We start from the raw sequence: 25,053 nt of genomic DNA on the forward strand, positions 1-25,053 counted from the left end.
CTTAAAAAAAAGATGAAAAGGAAAAATGATGACGAGGAGGAGGAAGAGGGGACACAGATACTGTATATAAGTACATTCACACACACATTGCATAACGAGAAGATTCTTATATAATAGAGCACGATCCTGATATCTCGGGGCAACCTCGACAGTATTGGAGATCCAGGCCTGACACTATCCCTCTCTCGCACACACGCACACACGCACGCATGCACTCACTCACACATACACACACACACACACACACACACACACACACACACACACACACACACACACACACACACACACACACACACACACACACACACACACACACACACACAGGCAGCTCAGTCATACTATATCCCACCTCCCTTTTTCCTCCATAGCTGCTCAAATTACACCAGTCACATACACACACACCTCACTCAATGGGATTGAACCTTAATTTGGTCCTCACAAAGACAGCAGCACATGAACACACACCCAGAGATAATAGATGGTGTGAATGGACCATCTCTGTAACCTTTGCTAGTATGCTCTGCAAGCCTCCATTCTTCTGCACAGTCCAGCCTTAAGCCTCCACATACATATACTTCTATATATAGAGCTATCAGTTCTCATCCCCTTCACACCACTGGCAGGCACGTGCTCCAAGCTGCACACACACTGCAAAAAAGCGCAGGGATCCTCAGATGACCAGCATAGTAATGACTCAGAAACACTCAAGAGGGCTGCACAAACATTTACATGAGATCAGAGATTTATTGTGCACGCTGTCACTCCTTCATGTGTGTGTACTATAGCATTAACATACCAATAGTACGATGGTTGCCAGCATGTTTGATTATATGTAAGTTAATGAAAAATCAAGATTCATAAAGGAATTATTAGCATGTGCATGGCTTTGTAGACATTTGAGACTACGCACATTCTATTGTAAGAATGAGGCTTGACATTAACAGCCCATAGTAAACATTCACGTCTGTCGTGCATACCAAGCATCGATTGATTGATGGGTTGAAAAGAAAATACTGATGCTTCCTTTCAATGCCATGGCAGCTACCCAGTTGTCTTTACACCACCGCTGGCCTCAGGGAAGGCAGGTGTGTGAGTGTAAATTGCGTGCTGAGTGCTCCACTTCACAAAAATATCCTTTACTTTACAGCAATACAAAACAGACTAGTGGAGGAGTAATCACTCATGTTCTTGAAGTAGTTAAAGTATGAAAATAACATATTTCTGCAAAATCCTAAAATGTTCTTGTTTTTATCCTTTTCCTCTCATTGAATGAGTTAAGCATATTTTGCACATAAAACCTACAGTTGTAAAGGAAGTATTTAGATAATTTACTCAAGCAAAGGTATCACACAAGTTAAAAATGTTATTTAATTTAGAGTATATAAGTATTATCAGGAAAATACACTTAAAGGTTTAGTCTGGACGATTCAGTGGCAGCTAAGGGTAAGGTTGTAGAATCTCTTCATATGTAGCAAATGGAAAATAACTAAAGCGGTCACATTAATGTATTGAAGTAAAAAGCACAATAAGGGATGTTGTTGAGTAAAGTATAAGGTAGCATGAACAGAAAAGACTCAAGTTAAGTACAAATGCAATACAAGTAATAAGCAGCTATAGCCTAAATGTAGCATAAAGCAAAAAATTAAAATGTTTTACAAAAGAGAAATAACTGAGTCAAGTACTGACATTTCAGTTTCTTGCAGCTCTGAAATAAACCACAATCTGTGAGCACTGCAGTCATGAAACCATTTTATCTCGCCTCATACTGGCTCTGCTGCAAACAGAACTTCATCAAGAGATTCTTGACACGAATAACATCAAGGCAGACATCAGAACAGCAGCTCAACTCTGCTGAGCCCTGAGAAACTGATATACGAGCAGTTCAGATAGGAAAACACAGCCTCCTTTATACCTTCTGTGCCTACTCTCAAATTGTCACAACCTTGGGGTATGGGACCAAATTTGGGAAAAAGGGCAATCTCTTTTTTCTACTCTTATTTGTACTGAATAATGAATACCAAACACACCACTTAACATTCATTATTCCTGCATGTGTTTAACACTAAACATCAACAGAATTAGCATGTAAAGCCTGCACAACAACAGCAAGCATACAAAATAAACAGCTTACTTTTTATATTTCAAATTTTTAAACATTTTCAAGTCAAATACACAGAGAATATTACAGGATGCATAGATTCTTAACCCTCTTACTAATCTTAGCAAACCCTCTCCCTCTCTCCCAGCAGAGAGAATTATTTCAGTGAAAGAGGAGCATGTGCCACGGGGTAGAGGAGCTGATCCTGAAATAATTTGTTTCTTTAAATAACTAAGGGAATAGACGCCCTGAGCTAAACATATATTAACATAAACAGCTATTTCCATGTCACACGGCGAGACAGAGCTAACACCATGGTGATGGTTCAGGTAGTTTGACAGACCATCCATGTCTTATGTGATTGTTTATACAGGTATGTAGGAGTTTAGATGTTTGTCATCATCTGGGAGCTTTTGTGGAAGAAAAAGATAAAAACTGTGATTTATGAAGATCCAAATATCCAGAACACCCATCACAACAGAAGAATAAAGGCACATGGGTGTTTTGTTCACATGCCCTTCACACTGAAACAACCCTGCCATTGAAACATAAATGTGCATTACGGCTTTGAGTCCTAAATACGGTGCAAATTCATTTACTTAAGGGGATTAGAAATTCCATAATTTGTTTGTCATGCTGATAGGTCTACGGATTTATGATCCAGGAGGACTAGAAGTGTGGCCAGAAATGCACTCCTGGTGGACAAAATAACAGAAACTCCTACTATAATGCAATCTAAATGGACAAGGCATCAAAATGACCACAAAACTCTCTGACGCCATCTGGACAAAGGTAGCGCTTTCTGCAGGACTGTGTTGTATTGGATTGTAGACCAAAAGTGCTCCTTCTATCTAAAGAAATCACATACTGACCGCACATTTGTGATGCCAAATTCAACGCTGCTTGTCTCAGTCTACTTGAAACACCAGATTGCTGCTATGACAGCAGGCAGAAAAAGGGGATGCTTGTCTGCTGACTAACACGTTACAACACACACATTTATCATGCATGGTCCCTCTGGCAAGGATGATGTTGTGGATGACAAAATGTTGAGGAGCGGTACCTTCCCTCTGCTGTCCACACACAGTGGGACTGACTGACTGACATAAGCGTTGCTAAAATTATCAGCTCGCCTGATCTGAGCCAAGCTGGGCAGGAATGTGTCACAGGAACCGCCTGTATCAACATATTAACACACGGGCTCACACGAGCAGCACGCAAGCACACGTGAATACACACAGACACACGCAGGTGTACACAACTATGGTTGCACAGAAGCAGGTCAACAGAAAAAAAAGATGAACACACAGAAAACAAATCAGGATTTCTGCCAAACAGATACCAACAGAATTCAGTTAAAGGGCTTCATATGTCAAATCTGTTGCTTACGCCTTACAGAATGGTGGCAGGATTTATATTTATTTTTAATCTGACATCAAGCTATTTGTTTTACTGTCACAGACTCTTATTTGTATTCTTAGGAAAGAGTGGTATACAGTAAGGAGAATCCAGTTTCAAGGCTGTCACTTTTTCATACAATCAGAGGCATTCAGTGCAAATATTGACTAAACAGGCCTGCTTGACATGCACACAGTGCATATGAGAGCGAGTGTGTGTCCTTCAAGAAGTAATGAACCAACACATGACTGCTTCGACGATTACTATCAAGACAGTGGACACAGGAACATCAATCGTGCACTCTTTTACCAGATCAGCGAGTGCAACCAATGTATCCTTCAGTTGTGTTATGTAAAAACATAGCTTTATTGCTCTCCTGTCACAGATAGGGATACGACAGTGATATAAAATGCCAGTTAGTATGCTAAATATCTTCTTTGCACTTTAGGATTATAGCTTACAATGAACTGGAACATCAGATTCACAATACTATTACAACAGAAGTCAGAATTGCAAGCCTATGGAAAATAGGCAGTTGTCACTTTGATCAAGGAGTGTGTGGTGTCAAAATGACCAAAAAATGTCAATTTCATGCAAATTAGAATTCTTCTGAAGCACTAATATGAAAAAAATACATGAGAGGAGCACAGTCAAAAGCTGGTTAAAGTAAGAAAATGAAGCATGCTATAACCTTTCCAGTGAATTGAGATTTATAGTAACCGTAAAATTGGTCTCTTAAGCATTTTCACTCACATGAATTTTTTAAGTGAATTTAGAAATGGACCAAACCGTAAAACAAGAGTGTTTATATTCCTGATGTTTTATGGAATGCTCAAGAAATGGCACAATATGGCTTGTGCTATTACTGAGCCTCCCTGAGGGATCTATCTAAATATATCCAACATGACATGACTGCATCTCTCAGCTCAGTCACTAAGCCCCCCCCCCATAATACAAAGTAATAAATATGGCTAAATATGCTTTGGAAAACCTGAAAGCCCACCACCAAAGCAAATGTGCACTGACATATTTATTCCACACATTGAAAACCATGCATATGCGTACATCTATGCATATTCAGACATTTGGCATGTGTAACTCAGTTAACAAACTGAGTGATGTGATATCTGAGTCTAGCATGACATGGAAAAAAATCTATAAAAATTGAAAAAAATTAAAAAGGCGTTTAAGCCATATCAGCATTAGCGCATCTACAGCAGAGGGTAATTACAATTAACCTGAACAGACTCTCAAAATTCCCAACTGAAGCTCTCAAAGGAACTCCTCTAGCTTTACTAAGACTTTCTCTTCTTCACACTTAACACATTTAAAACTTAAAATTAATGAGTTTGAGCTGTTTGGCACTGCACCAAAGTGCAGCTTTGACATGAACACCTTTCCCCCCCTAAAGCAGCATAAAAAATAATACATAAACTTGCTTGACCATGCAGAGTGGAGCAGGGATTCTGTTGCTGTTACCCATGGCAACACGATCACCTCAGAGCTGAAGGAGTCTGAGCGGACGACGAAGAGAGTGGCACACCTTCACACACACAAACACACAGGTTACAACTGCAACGATTACCGTTATTAATTTGTCACATCATTTGTGACTGTACTATATGCCATTGTAAAGTACCCTCTTATCACTCATTAAGTTTTTAATTGAACTAAAATTGTAAATTAAACACCAAATTGTTTGTTTGTGGATACCTGATTCAGCATGGTTATCAAGTGAGCAGATAATCCAAGCATAGTGACATCTCTGACAATGACAAGAGCAACACCTTAACAGAAACAAGCCTGAGAGGTGACACTCACCAATGAGGCAGAAATCTAGCAGTTACAGTATTGACAACCAGTCAGTCAGTTATTCTTTCCGTGGGTGGTTAAGTCTACATGTCTCCTCGTCTGACTCTCACCCGTCCTATGCAGCTCTGGTGACATTCCTCCCATGCCAGCTGGACATTCCAGTCTCCACTTACCCCCACAGCGACCAGAGGTGCCCCTGGATCACTATTTCAACCTTTTTAAAAATATTCAATATCCCAGCCTGCCTGCACACACATGTGCAGGAGTGCATACTTCTGTTGTGAGTCACTCATTGTTTTGTCATGTTGGAGTGCTATTCAAATCATATGCTTAAGGACAAAGTAAGGTTCTGTTGACAACATCATCAACTGTATTGTTAGATTAACCTTTTACAGTTTTCAGTTTTCTTGTACTGACTTCTGATGCCTCTCTGAACCTGTTTAACCCTTTGAAACCTGAACAAATTGGTTTGATTTCTTTCAAAAACGTGGGGAAAAATGTTGTGACCAACTTCACAAAAAAAGTCACACAAATTGCAAGAAACTAGTTAAAAGTAATGAAGAAAAAGACCTGGAAATTATCAGAAAACAATGGAAAAAATGTCCAGAAAACAGTATTTAAATTCATTATAATTATATGTTTAAAGTTATGTTAAAGAAACAAAAACATATTTTCTAAACATATTTTCTGTCCTTTTTCAGGTCATTTTCTTGTTTGTTTTCGTTTTTACTTTTCTTTTTGTTGCTTGTTTTCCAGTAATTTCCTTTTAACTTTTTACTAATTTTTTGCATTATTTTATATCATCATATCAATTTGCACAAAATACGATGCTCTCTCAAAAAAGGTTGTTTTTTTATTTCATGTCAACAAGCTCTCATCTCACTTAATACATACTCAATGCTTACAGTACAAGCTTTAAAAAAAAATCATCACTTAAGAGCGCACCCTAATCTGCATTCACTCCAAAATATCACGAAACCCCAAATTCAGCGTAGCTAACTGCAGTCTGTCTGCCCACTCATCTATAATTAGTCAGGTCAGCCTCTCAGGGGGTGTCTCACAAACACAAGCAGGTAGATATTTTCAGGTTATGCTGCACCATGCAAACCCATCACAGGCCAGCAAATGTCCTGCGGCATTAGTTTGCATACAGACAACATTGGGTGTATGCTTCCACCAGTGGGAGGGAGGGAGGGGATGGAGTGGAGAGAGGAGACGTGATAGGAGGGAAAACGCTTGCACCCTCTGACAAGGGGAGAAGACTGTGAGATGGAAAATAGCGGAGGATGAAAGAATGACACACAGTGGGGATGGCATGAAAGATTTACTTACAGCAGGTTCCTGACAGATGATGGAGAGGTACAAGGAAGTTTCAGCGCGCTCTCCTCCACAGGGAGCGATATCCTTCCACAAAACCCATCATCCCAAAGCAAAAAAGCACCTCACACAGATAGGGAGGCAGGAAAAGGGTGTGTATGTGCGGTATGATCAGGATCTGGCCTTAACACATGTATGTGTGAGCTGGCGGGAGGGAAAGAGACTGAGAGAGAGAGAGAGACAGAGAGCGGCTCTTAGGAGGCAAGAGATGCAGAGAGATTGTACGAGCTGACTGGCTGGAGTGAAAATGGGAGGGGGCTGGATTGACCAATGGTGGAAGAGATGAGCAGAGTGAAGGAGAGATGGCAACAAAGAGACAGAATTTTTTTTAATTTCTGTCCTCACTCCCTGTTACCTCTACTGTCTCTCTTTTTTTTGGGATTGCATGTGTAAGGAAAATGAGAAAATTGGCTAATGCTTCATATGAGAGAATAAGAGAGTCAGTGTGACAAACAGAAATATCACTCTTTCTCTCTTCCTTACACACACAGAATGTAGGTGCAAGGTAGGAGGAATAAGAGGGATAAATCACCAAATGCTGCTGGGAACAATAACTGATGGATGTGCAGATAAATGTGTAGCTTAGCCTAAAAGGGAGATGCAATGAGGAAGAAAAAGTGAGCGAATTAATCAAGAAACTAAAAGGGTGTTTTGGGACACAGGGTTTAACTTCTACCCAAGGACAACCAATAGTGTTTTTTAGTGTGCCTGTCTTTTATAGCTGGGGTCACTAGACAAAACACAATGCAAAATATGTAACAGTCAATTGTACGGACAGGGTAATTGTGATTGTAGGGTTTGTAATATCTGTGTGTATGGCCAGCGGAGGCATGAGCACCGTCCTCCTTGCAAGTGTGCCTATGTGCATGCGCAAGGGGGTGGGGACCAAACCATCTTCCCAGGATTTTTGCTGCGGGAGCACCATGTTGCCATGGAGACTGCATCCAGTGCAGCAGAACACGCAGATGGCTGCTCACTCTCTCTCTGAAACAGTCCAGTTAGCTTCTCATCCCTGGCCAGCAAATCATAAAAGCTGGTCTCTGTGCAGGTTTAGAAAACCCTCCAGGTATAGACAAGCTTTTGACTCAGCATGCAGACAACTATTTTTCGACATGAGAGAAACAGCCCAAATACTGTAAGAGGATTTGTCACGAAAATGTATCATCTAATATATTTTAACATGCATGTGTAAAGCAAAAAAAAAAAAAACCCTGTTATATCAGTTTAAATAAAAAGGTGTATTCCACTGATGGTGTACAGACGTATCCTAACATGCTTCTTTATTGTGATTACAGCCCATGTTAAGTGTACATGGTCTGCATTTGAATGTGGACTGTGGGCAATATTATAATATGACAGCTGGAGCTGAAAACAGTGATGTAATGGTAATAGGTGGTTATTAAATATATTTATACTATACTGGTGATTCTGTTGGCCATATCCCAAAACATACCATTCTCAGATTAACCTCCAGGCAGTTTCAGTTCATATCAAATATTGTGAAAATAGAAAGAGTTTTAAAAATGTCTCTCAGACAATTTTTTCACGATCTATAAACATAAATGTTAAATCTGTGAGATATTGTTTGAAAACTCCACATCAGCACTAGCAGCTGGCTTTTCTCTACAAAATATATACGAATTTAGCTATATTACTATAGAAAAAAATGAAATCAGTGTATTCATAAATAGACAAACTAACTGGCAGACTCCAGAGGTAAGGAATCCATCTAAGTGAACATTTAGCGCAGTGATTTTGACACATTTTATGACAAGGATTTGAGAATTAACTGCACGTCATTGCATTCTTTCACCAAAAATTTAAAACTGACTGACTGTAGAAAAATAGTCTTGCATAAAAACTTTAAATGTACTTTGACATTTATAGACTCAAAGAAGGTAAATGTTTACTGTGATTGTTTATTTGTTTAAGAAAGTCTGCACATGTTGACTGTTACCCTGACCTAAAATGGAAAAAATATGTGGATCTCGGGGGTGGGTAGTTAAAAATGTCTGGCATGGTTTGGGAAAATGTTAAGCTGCAATGTGAAGTAGATAACTTACAGGTTACTGATGTACTAATACAAATACACAGGCATGGTCCTTGAAACATATGAAAACAGCTTGATACCTTTAAAAAACATGAGAAGAGGACAATGAGCAATAAAAGAGAATATGATTCCAAAAAATAGCAAGAAATTAGGAAAAAGTACAAGAAAATAAATAAATAAATAAAAATTAAAAATTTAAAAATTAAATTAAATTAAAAAGAAGAACAGAAAAGTTAAACAACAACAAAGAAATGACCTGGAATTTTTTTACATAATTGTGAATATTCATTTTTTCCAAAAATAATTTTCCAAAATTACTAATTTCTTGAAATTTGTAGAATCTTTCTTACAAAGCTGCTCACTCTTTCCCCCCCACGTGTCTGAAAAAAAAACTGCACTTGTTTGCTCAGTCTTCTGAAAGGAGTCTGAAAGCAGCACAAGAAAAGTGATGTTACTCCATTTTTCAAAGGGTTAACTACAGAGGTCCCAGTCCTCATGCTCAGGAGCAAGAATTTATGTTAACTTCTATTCTTTAAGAGTGATGTAAATGGTTTACCCTCTCAAATATGATGGCAGTGACAGGTTGGTTTCTGTCACAAAATCTCCACTCAAAAATCTCTCAGTAGCTGTAAGACAGCGGACGTTCAGCTGAGTGCTAGATCATGTCTAAGATGGGTTTTAAAATCCAGCTAAACCCTTGTGAATGTGGTCAGATGGGTATTAGTTGTGGGAGAGTAGCCTGAGAATCAAGCAGCAGTGAAGCTTTGGCTGCCACAGCAGTGAGGTGTGTATGTGTAAGCTGGATATATTAGACTTCTTATTCTGTTTCCAAAAAGCAAGAATGAGAACTGTGACTAATTTAAAATGAGACGCTAAATACACACAGATTGTGGTCACAAGCTCAATAAAAACCACAAGCACACTTCTTTTTTTTTTTTGCAACGCCATGTTCTTGTTAAATCTGGTCTTTCTTGTGTTTTCCAGTTAAAACACAAAAGCACTGACAGGCACACACATCATCCTGCTCAGTTAAAACGTTACTGCCAAACCTCTATGAACTTAAACAACTGACTTGACCAAACCAACCCCAGATGATAAACCACAAACATTACAGTCTGACCCCTGTAAACTTAATTAGATTGCCTCCTGCAAAAGAGAAAGCAAGACATACAGAACCCCACACAAAAAAAACCTGAATGGAAAAGACTTAACTATTGACAGCCATCTCCATCCATTAACCTTGCTGGCAACAATATGACATTTACCCAGCTAATCAATGCATCCTGTGCTGCTCCAACTCCCTGACGTTTAAGCCCATCTCATCAGTGTAGACAGAAAACAGCATGCATCCTAATCAGAGCGGCTACAGCTGAAGCAAGAAGGACATTATTATCAGCACCCTATTTTAAGGTGAAAATAATTACGGTTTTGTTGATGATAACAAACCCTGTGAGAGAACTAAGGAATATTGTAAGCTAAGTTAAGGTTACCTTTTTATGGCCATTGTCAAACAGACAATGCAAAATGTGTGCAAACATATTTTACATCTTTTGTGTTCACTCACCCATCCATTCTGCTATGAACAGTCTGGTCACCAATGAAGGTTGGCTGGTTAAGTGTCCTAGATTCTCCAGATGCTCCTCTTGACCTCCTGTGCAGAAAACAGCTGAAAATAACAGACATGAAAGCATCTGAATACAAAAAAGTACATACAACACTACAAGAAACACACAAGGATTTTGGAGGTTGCTTTTTGTTTTTCTTTATTACTGCAAATTAATTTATATCTAATTCTTTTTGGATTGTATAGTTGGATTATTTGTAAATTGCATTATTTAAGTACAAAATGAAAACACATTACTTCATGTTTAAATATTATTTTTTAATATTATATTTAAATACATACTGATTAAATATTTGGGAGTAGCAGCTATATTTTTGTGCATGGCTCTGTGCTGGATGTATGCGGATGTGCCACAACAGAAAGCAACTCACCTCTGTTGAATTGCACCATCTAGTGATTGACTGGGGACCACATTACTGGCTGGAGCTTGAGGGACACGTAGACTTCAATATCATGCATATAAAATATTGTGTGCAGTGTGTAGTAATGCTGTGATCTCACCTTTTGCCTGAAAATTGGGAGACGCACTCAATATGGTGCATGCCTAAAAGCCAAATTACATAACTGCCGTGCGAAAAACACTATCCATCGACTTAGACTTTATGCAGCAGCTGAGATGCGCATTATTGTGTATGTTTAGGCAAAACCTTACGATATCGGCGCAAATATCCAAAATAACACACCGGAATGGACTCAAATACATACCACCGTGCCGGAATGATCAGGTGTTCCAGTTTAGATAACAAATGACCTCGTGGCGCAACGGTAGCGCGTCTGACTCCAGATCAGAAGGTTGCGTGTTCAAATCACGTCGGGGTCAATTCTTTATCACAACTGCACAGCTGGGGACTATCTGTCATTGAACACAAAAGCACATAATGCAGAAATTGTCCTCTAATTCAGACCATGCTTTGCTGCATGAGCTTTCAAAATAAAACTAACATTTTAATAAATGGGCTGTAAGACTTAAGAGGTAGGCAAGTGTGATACATGACTTATACTTCACACAAGTCATTAAAAATGACAATTTCGTGAAACCCAATATAGATTTCCCATGTTCAGTCAGTCCCAATTTGTGTAAGTTCAAATCAATTGTGTTGGGGTAACATTTAAAAATACATTGCATTTATGAGAAGCACAGGGGTCTAGAAATGGCTTTCAATCAAAAACAGAGAGTGGCCTCTTTTCTCAAGGCTGGACAGGAGGTTTGAGAAGTAGCTGACACTTTGTTGTACCACACAACAGTAACAGGTCAACATTCATGTATAGAGGGGGTACGCTTTAATGCAGTGGTTCCCAACTTGTCCAGCCACAGGGTCAAGATTTCTCTTTAGGGCCACACAATAGATAAACTACCACAAATTTAACTTTGTTTCACAAAATTTCAACACATTAGGGTCAGAACACAGAGAAATTAAGCGTATTGCAAGAACAAACATTAACGGTACTTCAAAATAAAAGCTCTGTGCTGGAAATTCACTGTTACTTCAAAAACAGTGTTTTTTTTATTATTTTTTTTTATTTTTACAAATTTCACATTCTCACAAGTCACTTGTTGTCAATTCAGTATGGATCCATGACCCACCAGTTGGGAACCACTGCTTTAATGCAGTGTCAGCTGCAAACCTAAAAATGTGATTTAAAACGCAACACTGGAAACAATTCTCAGTGCATCACGAGTGAATTCATCAGTTTTCCTTTCCAACCTCAAATCAGATTATAACATTTGTAAACAGTTTAATGCCCATAGCTGCTGCTGTGGTGGATTAAGTTCCCACACAGTGTGATCTTCTGTCATGTTACCAAAGAGCAGGGAATAGAATTTCTTTAAAACACTCTTTCTGCTAGCCAGTTTGCTTCAGTGCTTACTGTTTTAGGCTTACACAATAAAAACAGAGAAATATTCCACTCAGAGCAATGTTTGTTCTTGACAACATATCAGCTGATTTGTTGTGCATCTTCAAAAACATGTTCAGCATGAATCTACCTTTTTGGTCCAGTTGCCAGTTCCCACATTTAAAAAGTGTCCAGGATTGTCACTATACATGCTCTTCCTTTCAGCTGTCAGTCCTGTTGACCTTCTTGTTTCTGTGCATTTCCCTTTCGTGTTTTCTCTGTCTTTAAGATACTGGCTTCCTCTCTCCCCTTACATGCTCTTCTCTGCATAAATGCTTTCTCACAACACAACTTGCACGTCTCCCTCCCTCTCTCACACGGTCCAAGTTTACCCCCCCTCCACCCCACCTCTTTTCTCTTCTCTATTCACGCGTTTCTCATCTTTCACTGCGACACACATACTCTGAGCGCACAGTTGATTAGCACGACTCTGGTGAGAGCCCACGGGTCACCTCGAGTCCTCAGGGGTTGACTCACATGAGACGGTCCTTAGAAGCACTCAACATTTTATCACAATGGCCTAATTGTACTCTGGAGCTCTAATTTGACACTGAACAGGTCAGTGGCTGCTGACGTAGCTCTGAGCTCCAGACTGTTATCTCTGCTTGGGTACAAGGCAATGCTTTGAGCTAACAACAGATCTCCAGTCTTAAAGGAGAGCTTGCATATAGCTAAGTGAAAAAACTTAACTTTCATTTTCACAGAAACTGCAATTGTATTTCAGATTTTAATCTATTCATTGTACCCGTTGATTTGAAATGCCAGGCGACGAAAAATGTCCCCATTGAGTGCTCGCCAGTGGGAGGGATGGACGTGGGAGGACAACAGAACAGTCAGAAAGGAGCCTGTATTGAGCAGTTTGTTCAAGAGAGTATTATTACACTGAGATAGCCCAAATGAAATGGCTGTAAACAAACCCTGTTGCCCAAGTAACACAGCTGAATGTCTCTTTCTTCTCTTTCTGTACAAAAACTCAGCCACTGCTGAGCAGAGACACCAGGGTGGCACAGTGGTGGTATAACAGATCCTCTGGAAACCAGCGTGGGTTCACCAGCAACAATATGTTCTATTCAGATTTTTTTTGTCAGTTGTGATGACAGCATGAGCTGGGAGTTTGACATTTAAATGAATATATATCTATGGTCTGAATTTCCAATCTGCTTTGTGTTTGTCTCAGTTTTAAGATCCTACATGTGTTAAAAGCCTTAAAGTTCAAATCAAATGCTCCTCTGCTGCCTGAACTACTGCCTCCGAGCCAGACTGACAGAGAGAAGAAATAATAGATGAAGTGAAAGGCAAGTACTGGAAACTGAGCAGGCATCACTAAGGAGACATTAGCACCTGTCAGACTTAAGGATTTCATAAAAAGCATGGAAGAGGACAATTCAACCTGAGAGCCAGTAAACAATAAATGTTGCAGAGTGCATAATCCATATACTAGTTAAATTTGATAGGTAGAATGACACCATTTATTGTGCACAAAAAGACAAAAAAGATCTTTGGACGGGGACTGACTCCCACAAAATCAAAACCTTCACAGTTCAAAGCAAGTCGTCATTTACTTTGGGTCTACTGAAGGGTAAAACCATACCAATAAAAAGGACAAACAAACACAAAAAAATGACAAAGTTTAGTCTTTGTCTCTATATAAAATTTTGGATCAAGTATTAGATCCTTTAAAGTTTTGTTCGCCCACATCAGCAGATTTATTTCTGCCTCCGATGCGTCTGAAGAAGGATATGAACCCAGAGGTGCTCACTTGACCTTCTACATGATTTCCTGCCTTCCTGCCAAGCAACGAGCCGACTCCTGCTCCTTCCCCTCTCATAGTTTCTGTCGTTGATCCAGAGGAGTATGACCTTTGAGACGTGCCTCTCTGGAACAAGTCTCCCAGCCGGACGCCAGGTGCTGGAGATCGCCCGGTTTCATCCAGAGAAGCTGACCTGAGCATTGGAACCTGCGACACAGCTCTCTGACTGCGGCACTCAGGCAGAGACACAGGAGCAGCAGGTGGAGATTTTGGATTGTCCTGAGTGGAGGATGTGGGTAGATGATTGCCTCCGTGCCAGACTCCATCAAAAAGGTCATCTCCACCCGGCATAGAGGAAAGTCTGCGTACGTGTGCTCGTCTGTTTCGGTGGGATGTATTTCTTGGGGAGCAAGTAAAAGGGCTCAGGATAGTCCATGGGGAGCCCACTTCCCCATCGTTGGTAAATAAGAAGTCTCTGCTTGTGGACCGAGGGGTACCTGGGGTAGCTGGTGTGTCTTGAACTCTCTCGAACTGACGAGGAGTCTCTGACACTCTGTCAGCATCGAGGCCGCTTTTGCTGTTTTGGTAGCGGAGCACCTTACGTGTTATCTCACGCATCCTCTCAGCTTCTTCATGGTTTTCTGCATCTGTCATTTTCTTGTCCTCTCTCTGAAGTTTGGGTTGTTTCTTTCCAGGTGTCTCTTTTCCAGCACAAGGCGCAGACTCATTTTTTTCTACTGATGGGACAGTCTTAGAGCTGAGCTCAGAGGGGGGTCCTGTGATTGCCAGAAGTTCTTTCTTTCTGAATCTGGATAATCCCTCTGGAGCGGTGGAGAGAAAGCTGTGTAAGATGGACTCCAAGCTGGAGGAGTCCTGATCAGATTCAGGTCCTGAGCGGGACACTGTGGAGCGGCGTTTGGCTGCAATGCGGATGCTCTCCTTCCGCTTGCGCCTCTGCTCTGCTGCCTCTCGCTCGCGGTTCTCCTACAGCCATATCAAGGGAGAATATATTCAAGTAAAACACAACACGGTGCAAAAATAATGACGTAAGGGGACAGGAGGACATCGCTTTCATAAAACTGAAAAGTACTCAACATTTAACTATCACAGGGTAATTTAAATTTCCCCTTGAAAGAATACTTCAACCCCAAATCATAATTTTTATATCAATTACTCATCCGATGTGACAATAAATTCATGAAGAAAACTTTCTTACATCCCACCACAGTCAACGAAGAATCCAAAAACTGAGAAATTTTTGATGAACTGAAGTAATAGGGGACTGCGTTTAACAACAGCGAAACTATATAAAAACGTCTGTTTACAAACTTTCAAACAACTTGTGCAGTGTAACCTGAGGCTCAATTATCCAGTCATATGCTCAGTACTTCCCACACACATGCATTTTCAATGAAACCTCACTGTTCAGAACACTTCCTCATAAAAACACCTTGGAGGCATGTGAGAAAAAGTTTTCTTCACAAATTTACAACACTGGGTGAGTTATCATTATAAAAATGATTATTTGGGGGTCAAGAATTCCTTTATAAAACAAAGCAATAACATATTTTTTACCTGTGATGTAGTTTATATACATGCTCATTTCAGTATTATTGTAAGTCCTTTTACTTCTTACTTGTACAGCTGTGTCAAACCGCTTGCAAAATGAATGAAAGATGGAGCAGCACTCCTCCAGTTTGAAGGTAGCTGGGTCTTCACAGAAGTACTCGGCGACAGCATCGCTCACAGCCTTTAGCTCCTGAAGAGAGGACTCTACTTCAGCCAGCTTTGCCTCAGCCCTCTGAGAAATTAGAAACATAAAAGGATATATAGCAGAGGGATCCAGACTGAAGAACTCACAAGCTCAGTTTGTAGTTTTGCTGTGGTGCCTCAGCATAATATATGCTAAACAACAAGGGGAAAATTTACCATGAGGAACATCTCCATTTGTTGTAAGAGGCCAGGCTGTCTGCTGCTGTACAATTTCACTTCCTCGATTTTCTTGACTTCCCTCTCAAAGTCTGCGATGACGTCTTCTTTACAAATTCTGTGTTGAATTGAAGTATATGACATGGTACTCCAGGCAATATACAATTTTGCATTATACTAACCATATTTTATAGCAGATTGAAACAGATATGACAACATTTAAAGCTACTGGGAACAAACCATGTTCAGTTAAATCATCAAATAGATACCAATAATAGGCACCTTGATCCCATCCCAATGTGTTCAAGCTGGGTGTGAAAAGTCAGCAGCTCAGCATCGATGTCCTCTGCTTGCTGAGGGTTGAGGATAAAGCAGGGAGAAAAGTAGTGAGTAAAGAGATGGAGCAGCAGTTTAAATGAGTTACATAACTGTTTAGGGACAAAGCATGATAGCAGGGTTTTTTTATGATTTCACTGATATTTTCTTCATCCGTACATCCCAGAGCTCCTCCTCACCTTGGCAACATAGTGCATGAGGTTCATGCCAGGCTTGTTGGCCTTTGTGTCTGCCAGATTGAGCAGCGAGGTCATCCTGAAGCCAATGGCATTGGCACTGTAACCACCCTGAATAATAAATTATTTTAATGGTCTATTTGTCAGTATAATAAATGCTCAGTAAAAAGCACACAGGGCAGCTTAAATGTTTTTAGTGTACCTTTTACAATAAGTATGGAAGCCCATTTCTGCCAGTGTGATTAAAAACAAAGTTTAGTATCTCAAAATAATGAGCAATTTTCAAAAAAAGAAAAAAAAGACTTATTTTAAAACAATGAAAAACATTCCCAAAATATTGATTAACTCTCTCAAAATAATTTTAGTATCTCAAAATAAGGACCCCCCTCCCCCAAAAAATTATTAAATTTTTTGTTTCCCATTATTTTAAATTAATGGGAAACTTTCTCACAATTTCCTTGTATCACAAAATGAGTAACTTTCAAAAAGATAATGATAAATGATATTTAATCATATTTAATCATCATTTTTGAGAAAGCTTCTCATTATTTTGAGACACTCAGTCATTAGTCTGAGAAGGGTTCTCATTATAATGACTTAAAGTGTCTTTTTTTTCATCAAAGTGGCAGAAATGGGCTTTCTTAAAAAAAAGTACTTAAAAACAAGTCTTAAAAGAAAAATACCAACAGCATTCATGTAATTCCCAGCTTTTAATACCAGCCGAATGACCGAGTGGAGGTCATCGCAGTCCAACAGCTCTAAGGGGGGAGAAGAAAAAGAGACTGATACAAAAAATCTTCATATAAACCTCAGATGAGATCAGAGTGGTGTGAAACAGACATTGAAGTTGGGATCGTTTAGCAGCTTTAGTTGACGTGTGTGAAGTGTTACCATTAGCTGCTTTGATCATGACAGCAACTGAGTTCTTCACCTCCTCCATAAGAGGAAAGAATTCTTCCCTCAGCACCATTGTTTTCAGGCGTTCCTCATAGCTGAAAAAGAGACGCATCAACATAACTGCTAATTACTGTATTATCACTCTTACTACCTGTTATTGAGCAAAGAGATATCTGGATGAGGCCAAAAATTATAGCAGAGGTTTCCTCAATAAGTGCAAATGGTTTGTTGTGTAGTAAAAAAAAAAAAATACATATATATTATTATTTTTTTAAACTCCAGACTCACCCCGGCACTTTGACCAGCTGCACCATAAACTGGTCAGCCTCAGGTAACACAGACAGGTTCCCACTGAAGGACAGCAGCTGCTTCACCTGCACACACATTTTAACCAACAAAATGTAATGACAGTTGTGTTGTCTTACAAGACACTTAAATGTTTTGTTATTCATTCTGTTTTAACTGTCATTTCATCATCAGGGTTACCCGATAACTTCCTAGCGCTATATAGGTGAGACCATCTCTATGATGCATATGTTTTTAAAGTCCCGATGAAGACCGGTAGTGGTCGGAACATGTTGGCTTTTTAAATGATTTAGCCACTACAATAAAGGCAGTTTACTGTAATTACTCATTGGATTTTTTATGTTTTTCAAACCTTTGGAGTGCCTGGATTTCCTTCCTGTTTATCCTGTTGGTTTCCATTTTCCATGAGCACCCGCTACAAGTTTTTGACTTACATTTGATTATAGTCTACAAGCAACCAGTCATCTCTTCTTCTACACTTAAATGTGAAATGATTAAAAGAGTGGAGCTGGTGTTACCTCACTTTCTTCAGGCAGCAGTTTACAAAGCTCTTTTAGTTTGCCTGTTCCAAATCTGAGCCAGTTCCCTTGACGAATGTCCTGCACCACTTCTGACACTGGCCTGCAGAGGGAGACACAAGACAACAGTAATGCAAGTGTGCTTTTTCTGCCTATGGTGCTGCCTATGGTGCTGCCCAAAGTCCTGCAATAATCAACACGACTTATCAAACACAATTAGGCATAAAAACTGTTTGATTCAGGTATGCAACAAATAAGGATCATCGTTTTATGTTGCTGCTACATGACATTGCTACTGTAAACTACTTGCTAATTTGAGTTAACCCCCAATTAGTGTTACATGGAAGTGCTCGTGGGAAGGACAAGAGAGCTGGATAGGACACAGCAGGACAGTCAAAAAGTCAAACCCTGAAGACAAACAATGACCAACATGGCTGTCATGAAAATAACGATGTAGCTGATTTAGAAAGTTGATGTTCAGCGGCTGATTTCAGATATTTGATGTTCCAGCTTCCTAGGTGACCTCTGCTGCCACCAGATATAAACCACATGCAACCATATCTACAAAGTCACCTGTATCTCTACTAACAGGATAAACTTAAATGTCTGTTCAGATATTCAGTCAACACAAGATGTCAGACTTTACAGTTAACACTGGTATTTTTTTTCAGTTTCCAGCAAATGCATTCAAAAAGTATCATAAAGTGCCTTTTCGTCATTAGTGCAGTTTCGTCATTACAACACGGAGGCAGGAACAATTTGAATTTGACGGTCATGCTGATGCAGATAACATCACAGTATTAAGCTGATGACAGGCTTTAAAAGTTTGGTTTGGTATTCAAAGTGAGAGCTGAGTGAACCTTGGACTGAAAGTGACATCATATTGATGAGGTTCAGACAGAGTCAGGCTCCATGCTGAGGAGACTATATAAACTGATCAAATGTTTACGCAATTTGATATTATCCACTTTATTTTGTAGTATTGAAATTGGATGCCAAAACCCAAACTAATTTGAAACAATTTAAACATCAGTCAAAAATGTAAAATGTTTTTGTTCTAAAAATGTAAAAACAATATCTATTATTAATCAGATACTAGTATCATGGGCGTAAATATAATTCAAACTAAGTCACATGCGTTAATACAAAAGGAACACATAAAAATTGAAGAAATAGCATTTTTTAAACATTTCTGTTAAAAGCCAATAAAGACATTTTTTTGGTTTAACTAATCATTATGAAGTATGTTGATTAAACAATTTAATAGCTATAGCATAATGACACGTCATGCCACCAGGTACGATCTCCTGGGAAAATGAAAGCTCCATTAATGACACAAGGTAAGTGCATCAGCCATTGCACAACTTAGACAAGAGGAAGACAGCGCTTTGTTTTACCCTGGTAGGTATCAGAAGCTATCCCCAGTATATGTAAACTACCCCAATAACAAAATGGGCGATGGCAGAAAAACCAAAGTAACTGTGGAGACTTTGGTAGTTGCTAGGCTCTGAGGAACACAGACAGCAATCTGGTTCATTGTGATGGCAGAACCAGCAACAATCACAATGAAAAAACGCTGGGGTGGGCAAAGTTGTCTATTCCACCTTAAGAGTCTCTTGACTGTATTCTGAAATCAGCCCTACACACTTGCACACATAACAAAGTGCAAGCAGTGCTAATGCTGAAATTCATTACAGTACGATAACAACAGTTCACAAAAATCGGTTGTATTTTCCACGTCCAAAATCATTAGACTCTGGGTCCCTGACCCTCTACATTAAAATAATCCAGCCATAAATTCAGGGACCAAACTAAAAGGAGGTGTAAAGGTAACTCTCACTCGTCACTGCCATGAGGGCCCCGAGGGCCCCAATGAGTGTTAGTCATGGATGCAGTCCTGAACAGCCCTACTGGGCAAGTGTAAGGGCCCCCTTTGGCCTTCATCTGAAAAGTGTCATCCATATTACTATAGCATGTTCTAAACAGAAGAAGACTCAAAATGACCACAAAGTAATGGTCTGCAAAACAAAACATAACTATAGAGACACAAAACAAACAAAAATGACACAAAATTACTTCCAAGAGACCCAACACCAAAAAACATGCATAATAACTATAAAGTAGGGCTGGGTGATACGGCTTTAAATATTTTAACAATATTTTAAGGCTATATCAGGATACAAAATATATTGCGATATTTTTAAATGCCCTATAAACTAATGTAAACAACTAAAATAAAGAAAAAAATAGTAAATGAACTGCAGTTAAAATAAAGTTGAATAAAGTAGCTGTCAAATAATAAAGTTGAATACAATACTGTTACAATAACATTTAATATAGGGTAGTAAATAAAGTACTTTTGTTATTAAATTTTTAAAAGTATTGTTAAAATTAAATATGTATTTATTTATTGATTTTTTAGAGATTATTTTTTGGGGCTTTCATTGCCTTTAATGAAGGGGACATTTTAAGCTTGAAAGGGGGAGAGAGAGAGGAGTTGAACTCGCAGTCGCTGCGGTGAGGATACAACCTCTGCATATGGGGCGCTGCTCTATCCACAGAGCCACCAGGCACCCCGTTATAATTAAATAAATCAGAGCAGGGCCCATGGTGCTTTTATTTTGAAGGACCTGGCTCGTCTCAGGCCGGAAGTTTCGATGTTTTTGCTGTGGACTTGAAGCTTCCAGTCAACAGTTGGTTGTTAGTGGTAACAATTTTAACCATGAGTATTAATTCGCTGTGAGCGGGCAACAAACAAACAGCTCTCCAGTCCATATATTAAACTATGATTCAACAGTCGCAATTGGAGCTCTGCAAACACACGCCTCACCTGCTCACACTACCACCACTAGCAATCATAAAGTTCACTGTAAGCTCAAAACAAACTAACAGCTCTCCAGTTAATATATTAATGGTAATGGTAATGGTTTCCATGGTCTATGTGACTAAACAGTCACGGTCTGAAGCTCTGCAAAAGCCCTGCTATGTGTGTGTGAGTGTGTGTCTGTAAGAGGCAGAGAGCCATAGAGGAGAGCAAGAAAACTGAAATGCCGGTGGGTTGTAAATTTGATGTGACAATTTATACTCGATATTATAGTTATTTCATACATTGCACGTGAAACAAGCCACAAGCATTGAGTACATTCAACATATCACCCACCCCTACTACAAAGAGATGTAAAACAACAACAAAAAAGAGGCAAAATCACAAAGTCTGTGTGCCTTGGTCCTATGCATAAGAGATGGTGGGGCCGTTTGCATATCTGTGCCCAGGGACCGACTGTCTCATAATCCACCCCTGGTGTTTTTAGGTAAGAAGGAACTCAACAAGCACTTATGTCCCAGTTGCCACACCAGAAACTGCATTTTATAAAGAAACAATTACGGTGAAGGAGTTGCATATGCAGCTATATTACACTAGTAATCCCGCTTGGAAGTTGTGTGTATCCTCCTTTTCCCCCCTCTCTGCTCAGCCTCACCCACTGGGTCAGCACTGTTTTCCCATAATAGAAGTATTAAAGTGAGTCATAACTGTTCTCCATGTTGATACTGAATACTCTTAAATGATGTTTAAAAGGGCATTTCCATTTATTTGAATATGGTCCGCTCAGATAAAGAGCCTGTTGGTTGGGTAATGATTAACACATTGGAAGTGACCTGAATGCCTGACTATTTTGGTTAACTATTTGACATGAAAGCAGCCGCTCTGTCCGCAGCTTACTGTAGTTCTTCCACTTTAAGTTCCTTTAGTCTTGTTATGTGCATTTTATGGCTTCTTAACTGAATGATACTCCTTTTTTCTTTATTAGACAATCATTCCCACCGATATCGCTTTTAATTATAACTTTAACAGCCCTTACCTCTTGAAATGTCTCAGGAAGATTCCAATATTCATGCTCTTTTTAGAGTCAAGGATTGTGACCTAAGTAAAAAGGAGACAAAATGATCAGTACCGATTTAAAAAAGTTTCATCTCTATACAGCCCCTTTCAGAAGACAAATCTATAATCAGCATCATAGTTCACATTATCTTTGCAGAAGCAAAAAACACTCCCAAACATTTGTTTTACTTTAGCAGTTCCTCGTTGATGTGAAAATTAGCGTGGAACTTTTAAAAAGTAGTTCCTATTTGGGTGTGAATTACTTCCCTAGCTTGTGGATTTTGTGTGAGTTTACGTGACCATAAAAAGTATAGAGTCTCCATCAGAAATCAACCTTTGTTACGTCTAACAAAATCTAAAAAATGAATACTCTGACTACTTACCTGTGGAAAGACGTCATTGCCCTCACTCGCCTTCACACTCGTGGCCCTTGAATTGTGCAGCGAGGCCCGTTTGTCTACATGACTGAACAACTCCTCCATGCTCCGAAAGTCCAGCACGAGGTCCCTCTGAGGCCGTTTAGACGTCCAGACATTCAGTTTGCCCAGGACGCGCTGGCTGGGGATGGTGTCCCAGTTAAGCTTTTTCATGGAACGTCGCTGGACATTACGAGAGCCAAAAGAAGGGGGAGAAAGGAGAGGTGGAGGAGGAGGAGGGGGAGGAAGAGGAGGAGGAGGAGGAGGTGGCGGTGGGGGTGCAGCTGTAACACACATGGAGAGAGGCATGGGAGAAGACGACTGGAGATCTGAATCCTCCTGAGCATCCAGTGAAAGAGGAGACGAGTTTTGAGAGGAACAGCTGGGAGAAGAGGCAGATTTTAAAATCAGCACTCCCTCCATCTGCATCTCTCAGGTTCAAAGATGATGGAAGGAGGAAGTGTCCTGCTGTTAGCCACTCAGATCTGTGGAGATATAAAGATTTAAATCCATCAGAACTGCAGTATTTTAGACAAAAAGTGGATTAGTCAAGCAACTTTACGAAAATCCTTGAAGTTTCATTTATCTTATTTGGTTTCAACTGTTTTGTCCTGTGTGATACCCAAAAGCAAACACTATGCTTTGTCAACAACATTGTGCCATCACTTCCTTTTCATTACTGTTTTACCTCCTACTTCTCTTTCTTGAACTATGCAATAGCATAAACTACCTACAACAGCATAACATCACCTCCATTAATAAAATGTCCACCCCCATTTATAGTTCCTTAGTAGGCGAGTATTACACAAAACATCATTGGGGAAACTCGGCTTTTTAATGCATCCTTATTCACAGCAAATGTAAATACCTCACATAACATGAATTATACTTAACATTACTTATTAGAACGCAGTGGTGTGTTCGGCATACATGGCATCCATCAAAAGACAAAGCCACCTGGAAATGTAACTTTAAAATCAGGCTTTCCGTCAGATTGCTGCCCATATCCCCGAGGAGGGAAGCTGCTGAAAATAACAGCGAAGCACCGAGCATAAAGTAAAAACACACTGAAACGTATCCTATTTGGTGGGATATTTGTATGCCGAATATAAACGCTGACAAAAGGAACTCCGGAGGTGTTGTTAAAACATGCCTATGCATTTTCAACAAACAAGGAACCAGTAATTTGTCAATTTCTTATCAGAGTTTCGCTGTCAGTTCTTTCCACTCAAAGAAGGACTCACATCTCGGCAGAGCAGGTTCCCTAACTAGACACATCAACCAGTAAACACAATGACACGTACGTTTACTTAACATTTTCACCTAAACATCGTTATAGATTCATTTTACTCACCGTGTGCTTTTAAAATTAAGCCGTCAGGTAAATCCCGGCTCACTCTCCCGCCTCGCCAGAGTCTGCCTCACAGACTGCAGCCGCAGGTGCCTCAACCAATTCAATTCAAATGTCGTTTCCAGGTGCGGAAACGCCCCTTTAAAGGCGAAGCAGCCTAAAAACATGGGTAACCGAGTCCATTTCGTGATCAACAAGGCTCACATCTTCGGGTATTATCAAGGATATCTAAATGTAATTAAAAAAATATATTCTTTTGGGCTAGTTAATCCTGAAGCCTAACTAACCCTTCTGAATCTTTAGTTGCTAAATTTAGTTAAAAACTTCAAAAAGGCAGATAAGTCTGACTATTAGTCTGACTTAAGTATGTGAGGATATTAGTACTTGTCCATTTTATAGATTTCCTTGTCATATATCCTACTGATAAATGTAAAATGTTATGACACATCTGCATTCTGAAAAGAAAAAGGGGGTGTTAAACTTTGAGCTTATATGAAACTGTTGGCCTGTGTGTGTGTATAAGTCACTTCTGGTTCTTTGGTCTTTTTTAAAAGCAAACTCAAGACCTACCGTTTAACTTAACTTTAACTATTGTTTTATTGTTTTACCAAATGAATAATTGTTTTATTATTTTTAACATGTCTATCTATTATTACTTGCAGTTATCTTTTCATTTGCATTTGATCTACTATTTAGAGTATTTTATCTATCTATTTACTTGTGATTTTATCGGAAGTTTTTTAACCTGCCTCTGGTGTTTCCTTGCTTATGGTAGCATCTCCTCAGTTCCTGCTTTAAATGAGTACTCTTATTTTAGTCTTTAGTTAATTACAAAGTCTGCCTGTCAGAAGAGAGCTGAATCAAAAACGTGTATTTGAGGGGGAGCTTTTTCTCCAGCTGTATTGATAATCAAACAGGGACATTTAATTACATGAGAGGTATTTGACAGATGATTAATAAAGATCACTTCTGAAAGGTCCAGTGTGTAAGATTTAGTGGCATCCAGTGGTAAGACTGCAGAACTGAAACTTCTCCTGTGTGCCCAGCGTGACGAACTGCAGCGGCTTATGCAAAAACGTGAATGGCCCTATTTAGAGCCAATGTTTGATTTGTCTTCTGTAGGCTGTAACAGAAACATAAAGGCAGACTCATGAAAGTGGACCCACTCTATATAAAGAGTTAACAAAGACTAAACAGTTTTTATTTTCAAGTGATTTTAAACCAATTAAATCATAG

The 25,053-nt window shown here is 39.4% G+C and overlaps 2 protein-coding genes and 1 non-coding gene across 5 annotated transcripts in view; 1 reads left to right on the top strand and 2 right to left on the bottom strand.

The window, feature by feature from the left end:
• Nucleotides 1-12,564, bottom strand: part of trim3b (tripartite motif containing 3b) — a 38,255-nt gene extending 25,691 nt beyond the window's left edge. For 2 of the 3 annotated variants that reach the window (XM_088088263.1, XM_088088262.1), the window contains exon 1: nucleotides 6,644-6,840. The gene's annotated coding sequence lies outside the window, so the exon portion shown is untranslated. Of the gene's footprint in view, nucleotides 1-6,643; nucleotides 6,841-10,302; nucleotides 10,405-11,067; nucleotides 11,216-12,349 lie in introns of those variants that run through there. The other variant, XM_042499181.2, reaches the window with a different exon arrangement.
• trnaw-cca (transfer RNA tryptophan (anticodon CCA)) lies at nucleotides 11,111-11,182 on the top strand. The gene has a single exon. It is a non-coding gene; the product is annotated as a tRNA-Trp (tRNA).
• Nucleotides 12,565-13,704: 1,140 nt separating the features above from the next.
• fhdc3 (FH2 domain containing 3) lies at nucleotides 13,705-23,941 on the bottom strand. The gene is made up of 12 exons (XM_042499473.2): nucleotides 23,821-23,941; nucleotides 22,434-22,951; nucleotides 22,031-22,092; nucleotides 18,171-18,273; nucleotides 17,635-17,720; nucleotides 17,341-17,441; nucleotides 17,137-17,207; nucleotides 16,453-16,560; nucleotides 16,220-16,290; nucleotides 15,938-16,055; nucleotides 15,645-15,809; nucleotides 13,705-14,992 (listed from the first exon to the last, which is right to left on the bottom strand). The coding sequence occupies exons 2-12, from the start codon at nucleotides 22,893-22,895 to the stop codon at nucleotides 13,919-13,921; spliced, it is 2,421 nt and encodes an 806-aa protein (XP_042355407.2). The 5' UTR covers nucleotides 22,896-22,951; nucleotides 23,821-23,941; the 3' UTR covers nucleotides 13,705-13,918.
• Between the last annotated feature and the right edge of the window lie 1,112 nt (nucleotides 23,942-25,053).

The sequence above is a fragment of the Plectropomus leopardus genome, chromosome 15, assembly GCF_026936395.1.
Source record: "Plectropomus leopardus strain MGB_pleo_1.0 chromosome 15, ASM2693639v1, whole genome shotgun sequence".
Lineage (NCBI taxonomy): Eukaryota > Metazoa > Chordata > Actinopteri > Perciformes > Serranidae > Plectropomus > Plectropomus leopardus.